The sequence below is a fragment of the Cynara cardunculus genome (assembly GCF_001531365.2).
Source record: "Cynara cardunculus var. scolymus isolate 2C chromosome LG 13, CcrdV1, whole genome shotgun sequence".
NCBI lineage: Eukaryota > Viridiplantae > Streptophyta > Magnoliopsida > Asterales > Asteraceae > Cynara > Cynara cardunculus.
The window spans coordinates 15638085-15645542 of NC_037540.1; the positions used below are offsets into that span (position 1 = coordinate 15638085).

The window sequence follows — 7458 nt, forward strand, 5'->3', positions numbered from 1 at the left end:
CAATCGGCTTGTAACATCAAAATATTTTTCATATCAGCTACTCTGGAGTACCGGTCTGTAAATTAGACAGTTAATCTACAGAACCGTATCGATGACCTCCTATTTTCACATTGGCTAGTCTTCGATTTTACCAATTGCTTTAAGTATGTACCAAGACACCAATATAAAAAAAACCAATAACTATTAAGTGTTGATAGGATAAAAAAACAGATCAGTAGATCATCATCAAATTAACAAGTGACTTAACATGTCAGTTAAGACTTACGATTATTTTAATTAATTTCTGTGAATTTTAATTGGAAAAAATTAACCACTTTAGATTTGATTGGTATTTATTGTAATTTTCTATTTTCCGTGTTTTGGACACTAGAAAATACCCCGGAAGAACGGCCTCAATCTCTCCCCGGCGGCTCCGGATTTTGTTCGCTTCTGTCCCAAAACCACAAGTAAAACCCTTTCCCTTCTGCTTCTGCTTCTGCTTCCAACCACATTATCTACAAACACACCACCAAATCTAACTCCAACCGGAGCTCCGGCATCGACTGATCCAACGTCAACGGATTTCAGCTCAGAATTGGCCGTTTCAAGAGGAGGTACATTCGGATTGGTTGAAGATGCAGCCGGAATGGTATAATGAAGGTATTAGCAATTCAGTTTGGGGATCGAGATCTAAACGGTTTTTCAGATATTTCTCCGATACGATCTGTCTTCCGTTATTATCCGCCATCATGACAGCAACTTCTAGATCCTCTGTTCGTCTCCTCTTCTTCCTCCTATTCATGTTCGTCGCCGCCTTCCTTTCCACTCGCTTGATAGACGCCACCAATTCCGTAACTGTAAGTCTCCGATTCCGACCGATTTATGGATTTCAAACTCTTTTTTATTTCTTCTTTTTTTAATTAATTTTCTTAGACGTAGTGGGAACGCCAAAAGTAGTGATGTCGAAACGACGTAGTGTCGTGGTTCCGGATTCCCTTTGGGAAATTAACTAAGCACGTTGCATCCGCCGTGACTTTTGTTCAACGTACTTTAATACCTAACACTCGTCGTTTTCCTGATACGTGTCCTTTGCCGGCCCCCACAATTGGAGGTGTCGACTCCGATTTATGTAAATAAGTGATTTGATTTGTATGCAACTCATAATTCTGCTTTCTGCCCCTTTGTCTCATGTAGAAATATACGATTTTACAGCCATCCTCTTAAAAATTGTAGGGTCTGTAATTAAAAAAAATTCAAAAATTTGGTGAATATTTGTTAATGTTCTTAATTCATCATAAATGCATTTGCCGGAAATCTAGGCCTCATCTGTGAATCTTGAAATTTCAAGACAAAGGGTTCTTTCTGTAGGGTTCTAGAGAAAACAATTACTTTAGGATGGAAAGAGATGGTTGATGGTTGCTTTTTCGGATTAGAATTTATATGAAAACGACTAACCAAGCGGTTGTACTGATTTCAAATGGTTGAATTCCATCGGTGTTACTGAAATTTTACCTATATATGACGGAGTTTTGATCACAAAGATTTTGATGGATGATCCCCTGATCGCCTTTCCCATAGTGGAGATCTGCCGCTATGGGAGATGACTTCATGTTTTTCAGAAAACAATGACCTTTTGACCTGATAAGTTTTTTTTTTTAAACCATTACCATTAGATAGGTTTGAAAATGTCACTCTTTAACATAATAATGTCAGGATTATAACACAAGAATGCTTGAAAACTTGTCTGAAAATCATGTTGAGAAGCACTTGTCCGAAGGTCAATTAGCTAAATCATCCGAATTAGAGGATGGGATTCATAAATACTACCCCTAAACGCGTACAAGACAACGTATTACTGTCAATATTGGTGCATATTTCATATAACATATGCAAACACGGAGATGACCGTATTCCGTACTTCTTCAATATAACGTTTATGTTTGTTAGACTACTTAAATGGATTGAAACACAGAATCTGAATGATCTGTTGTTGTGAGCCTAATCTTGTCCTGTGTTTGATTTTCCTTGTTGCAGTCAGTAGCTGAAAATCCCTCTGGGAGTTCGGTGCAAACTACCACAACAGTGCACACTGAACCTACCATAACTCAAGTTATTTCCAAAAAACCACCCAAGAAAATTGAAATTCCATTGAACTGCTCTTTGGGCAATCTCGCTCGAACATGCCCAGCTGATTACTACCCAAAAATATTCAAAATACAAGATCTGGAATACACTTCTGAGCCACCACATGAGTGCCCAGAATACTTCCGTTGGATTCATGAAGATCTAAAGCCATGGAAGGAGACGGGGATCACGGAAGAGATGGTGGAAAGGGCTAAAAGAACAGCAAATTTTCGTCTAGTGATATTGAACGGAAGGGCTTATGTTGAGACGTATCAGAAGTCGTTTCAGTCTAGAGATGTTTTCACTCTTTGGGGGATCCTGCAGTTGTTACGAAGGTACCCTGGGAAGGTGCCAGATTTGGACCTTATGTTTGACTGTGTTGACTGGCCGGTCATCTTGAAGAAATTCTACCGTCGGCCTAATGCGGTTGCCCCACCACCATTGTTTCGTTACTGCAGTGATGATTCCACTCTAGACATTGTTTTCCCAGATTGGTCTTTCTGGGGGTGGTAAGTGACCACATGTTCCTTCCTTCAATCCCATAAGATCAGATGCAAGTTTAAACATCCCCATAATGCAGTTTAAATCAAACTTTTTTGCAGGCCCGAGATTAATATAAGGCCATGGGGATCTTTGTTGAAGGACCTAGAGGAAGGAAACATGAGGACTAAATGGATAGACAGGGAACCATATGCTTACTGGAAGGGTAATCCAGTTGTTGCCGAAACCAGAATGGACCTCCTTAAATGCAATGTCTCTGAAAAGGAGGATTGGAACGCTCGTGTCTTCGCCCAGGTACTGTTTCTTACTAGCGCTTGATTAGTTTTGCTGTTGGAATTAACAATCACACACAATAATAATGATTGCAGTAAAAATGGTGGCCCTAGGATATTTCCTTTTTGGTAGCCATGGGTGTCTAGGGCAGCTTGCCCGCACCTCGACTAATCCCCAATGACCCTGAGAAGACTCGAACTGACGACCCATGAGAAACCCAATGCATAGTATTTATTTGCCAGTTGAGCCGACCCTCAAGGATTGTCATTATGCATTATATAATGTAATACAAAGATGAAAGCTGACACCATCTATAAAAATAAGATATTTCAGCAAAGAAAAGCAGATGACGTTATGCATTTGTTGATTCTTTTCAGGACTGGTTTAAAGAATCACAGCAAGGTTATAAGCAATCAGATTTGGCTAGCCAGTGTGTCCACAGGCAAGGGAATCAATCCAATTTGTTCTTGTCCTCATCATTTTCAGTTTCATCGTGTATTCATGAATCTAGTTTCTTGTTTTGAAAGCAGATATAAGATTTATATCGAGGGATCTGCATGGTCAGTGAGTGATAAATATATTCTCGCTTGTGATTCCGTCACTTTTGTGGTGAAGCCACGCTACTACGATTTCTTTACTAGAGGGTTGATGCCCGTTCACCATTACTGGCCTATTAAGGAAGACGACAAGTGCAGATCCATTAAGTTTGCAGTCGATTGGGGCAACAACCACAAGAAAAAGGTAATCAAGATGGTCTTTGCTCTTGCTTTAAAACTTCTTAGCTTCTCAAGTTTGGAACTTGCTTAAAGCATAGCCTGGGACATCCTTCTAAAGAAAATGAATGAGAATTCTGGGGTTCGAGTTCGGATGGCACCCATCTGTGCCAGCTCTTGGTACATATGATTTACCTTCAGATGATCGTTGTGAGGGTGCTCCAGAGGGTGGCGTCATATCTTAGAGATGCAAGTCGCTTAACTTTTTGTTTTTGTGGCAGGCGCAAGAGATAGGAAAAGCAGCAAGTAGTTTCATTCAAGAAGATCTGAAAATGGACAAAGTATACGACTACATGTTCCATCTTCTAACGGAATACTCGAAGCTCCTGAAATACAAGCCCCAAGTACCTGAAAAAGCAGCCGAGCTTTGTTCAGAAGCAATGGCTTGTTCTTCACAGGGGTTCGAAAAGCAATTCATGATGGAGTCCATGATCAAAGGCCCGGCAGCGGTGCACCCCTGCACCATGCCACCACCGTACGAACCTCAAGCTTTAAAATCTCTTCTTAGGAGAAAAACAAACTCTATACTACAAGTTGAAAAATGGGAGAAAGGGTATTTCGAAAATCAAAATAACAAACCTTAAATCCCTGTATTTGCTTCATTCTATTATTATGTTGTATAATTGTCTTGCCGTTATATTAGGCGTAGAGAAGAGTATTATATCGTACGTATTCGTTAGTTGTTTGGTACGCAAGGAAATTGAAGATTTCGGTGTCGATACGAATGAAAGAATTCTTTTTAGATAAATGAAATCAAAATTCTTTGAGATTACAATATGAGTGCACGGTAAATTCGTAATGTTACATTAAGCTACAATGGTGAATGTATTTTTATGGGCGAAAACAACAACAAAAAAAGACAAGATAGTAATAACGTTCATGCGAATGTAGCAGACGAACGAGGTAATGGAAGCTCATCGGATGAAGCTTAATTTCTCGTAGAAAGAAATGTGATTAGATTGCTCGTGCTTTTACAATATCGATGCTCATCTCACTAGGGTCTGTGGCTTGCAACTCGACTTGGATCCCATCCAATTCTCGCTTGAATCTGTCTTTAGAGCTTGCGTACACCATCTTCGATCTCACCTTTGATGTATCTGGTGACCTGTTTTTAAATTTACAAGGTTCATTGTTTTACGATCATTAAAGGTATTTTAGGTTAAACTTTGTTTTATTAGAATGTCATGCTTCTAATTGAAATCTCGCTTTGGTAGAATAAGCCAAAGCTTTACGTACCAAGCAATGAAGAAGATCTTGCTTTTTTGGCAATTCTCATCGGTGATAAAGTCAAAGTCAAAGACAGCATAACGGCATTCGTTATTAGGAAGAGAGTTTGTGAAATCCTCGTAGCTCTCGTCAGGGCTTCCGACCTTCTCAACAATCACTTGTTGCTCTTCAATCTTGAAAATAATGAATCGGTAGTTTCTCTTTGTTTTTAGGTCCAAGAACTTCAACTTACATTCGTCATCCACAGCCATTCCAGACGCCGCGTTCGCCTGACCAACAACACATGATCACAACAAGAACAAAAACACACACATGATGAGTATTGAAAAACATGGGGAAATGTTTGGTGGTGTTGAAAGAGAGCATACCATGGTTGGTGGGTGGTGTGATTATTAGAAGTGAAAACAAAATGGAAGAGAAAGAGAAAGTATGGGGGAAAGGGAAAGGGAAGGGAGAGATCCTTGAAAATTGGAAATGAAGAAATTAAAGATACAAGAAATTTGGAGATGTTTAAGCCTCACCACCCATCCTCTCCTATGGATATTACTTCTTTAACTTCATCTCTTTGTTTTACATTTCATCATCTTATAGTATCAACTAATTTACATCTATTTCATACCAAATACCAAATTAAATTAAACACTTTTTGTTTATACATATGGGGTTGTAGACCATATTTTTACACTTGAAACTTCGTATTAAAATACTGTGAAGGTAAACAGAAAATCCAAATCTTTACAGCAAAAACACTTTACCTTCATAGTTAAAGTTTTTTGTATAAAAAGGTGGTCTCACATGATGCCAAGTCTATGTATACGTATAAGCAAAGGATCGTGTAAGAGAAAGTTACGGTGAGTAACATATAAAGAGATTTAAACACTTGATCACTTTTAATCTCATACTCATTCATGAATTGCACTTTTAGTTAGGAATTGATCCGGGGAAAATTGAGAAGTGGTAAATATGTGAGAAGTAAAGAACTAATCCTAGTCCTTCATACAGTGAAAATTGGATTTCACTGGTCAATAATTGCGGCTTTGACCGGTCAAAAATTGCGACTATGAAAAAAAGAGCGGGTTGTTTCTTAACTTTTACAAATAGACAGCAAACGAATTCATATATGAAACTATATGATTCACATATGAACTATATGTTCATATGTGAACTCGTGTAACATATTAACTATTTTAATTGATTCCACATATGAACTAATTAACTGATTCATATATGAACATTTTTTTATTCACATATGAATTAAGTAATTGATTCATATATGAACTATTTAACTAATTCATATATGAACATGTGGTTTAATATATGAGTCAATTAAATAGTTCACATGTGAACTAATTGATGGGTTCGCATATGAACATATGGTTCTTACAAAAATCACATAGTTTTACATATGAACATGTTTGTCATCTATTTGTAAAAGTTACAAAACTACTCATCTATCTTTCCATACCCATGCAATAAATTATTCGATGATTCACAGTCAAAACTGCAAATATTGACTAGATGAAGGGGTTAAGATCATTTTTTTACTTCTCAAATATTTAACTTTTTCTCAAATGAACCTTTACATATATATATATATATATATATATATATATATATATAGGGGCAGGTTCAAATGAAAACCATGTCATTCTAAAAAACCGTGTAAACCAAAATCGACCAATAGGAAAATTCCATTCTTTTTTAATTAAATTTAATAAATAAGGTCATTTTGATCATTTTCATTATTTTTTTCATAAATAAGGAAGTTATTAAGAAATATTAAATAAGGAAATTTAATAATGGAAATTATATAAATGGAATGATTTAAAGATTTTAATATATTATGATATTAAGAATTTATTTTCTTTTTTTTATTCAATGAAGCTGGAAACATTCATGAAGATTTTATATTGTTATGTAATGAATGCATGATTTGAGGTTCATTGTATCAAAAATTACCGGTTATGAACATGTTTCATATGAAAAGGTTTCATATTACCAGAGCATAACATATTAATGATCATATGAAAAGGTTTCATTAGGAAGAAACTGTTGCATATTATATTAATATGTGTAATGAAAAGGTTTCATCATAATGAAACGGGTGCATAATATATTTTATTTTTTATGCAATTAATGTTCATATGATAAGGTTTCATTATAAAATGTTTTATTTGCTTCTTTTATTTATATTGTATATGTTCATGTACTTCCAGTTCATGGTGATGAAACGAGTTCATTTACAATTGTTTAATGACTGTTGAACTCGTTTCATGGCCAACCACGTTGTAGAATTACGTAGGGGGTCCGTTCAGTGGATGTAACGTGTTAATTAGAATGAAACGGGTTCATAATTCATCATTGCAAAAAATGAATGAGTTTCAATATCAAATGAGGATAATGAAATTCGATCTTGCATAATCATAAAATTTAATAAGCGCATTAAACAATGAAAATTTTTCATTAACTAAAATGTAACGAATCCGACTACAAAGAAATTAAGAAAAACGAAATATGATCATTTATTTTAATTTTTAATGAAATTATTCATTATACATTAGTGATTATGTTGTGTTTTGAT

The 7458-nt window shown here is 36.0% G+C and overlaps 2 protein-coding genes across 2 annotated transcripts; one reads left to right on the forward strand and one right to left on the reverse strand.

Moving 5' to 3' along the window:
* The first annotated feature begins 301 nt into the window (after positions 1-301).
* LOC112525111 (O-glucosyltransferase rumi homolog) lies at positions 302-4287 on the forward strand. The gene is made up of 6 exons (XM_025135073.1): positions 302-836; positions 2014-2612; positions 2706-2898; positions 3255-3319; positions 3408-3618; positions 3872-4287. Exons 1-6 carry the CDS (start codon positions 615-617, stop codon positions 4232-4234), a joined length of 1653 nt encoding a protein of 550 aa, XP_024990841.1. The 5' UTR covers positions 302-614; the 3' UTR covers positions 4235-4287.
* A 221-nt stretch (positions 4288-4508) lies between these two features.
* Positions 4509-5353, reverse strand: LOC112525400 (actin-depolymerizing factor 7). Its single transcript, XM_025135519.1, has 3 exons — positions 5246-5353; positions 4887-5146; positions 4509-4755 (listed from the first exon to the last, which is right to left on the reverse strand). The coding sequence occupies exons 1-3, from the start codon at positions 5246-5248 to the stop codon at positions 4605-4607; spliced, it is 414 nt and encodes a 137-aa protein (XP_024991287.1). The 5' UTR covers positions 5249-5353; the 3' UTR covers positions 4509-4604.
* Between the last annotated feature and the right edge of the window lie 2105 nt (positions 5354-7458).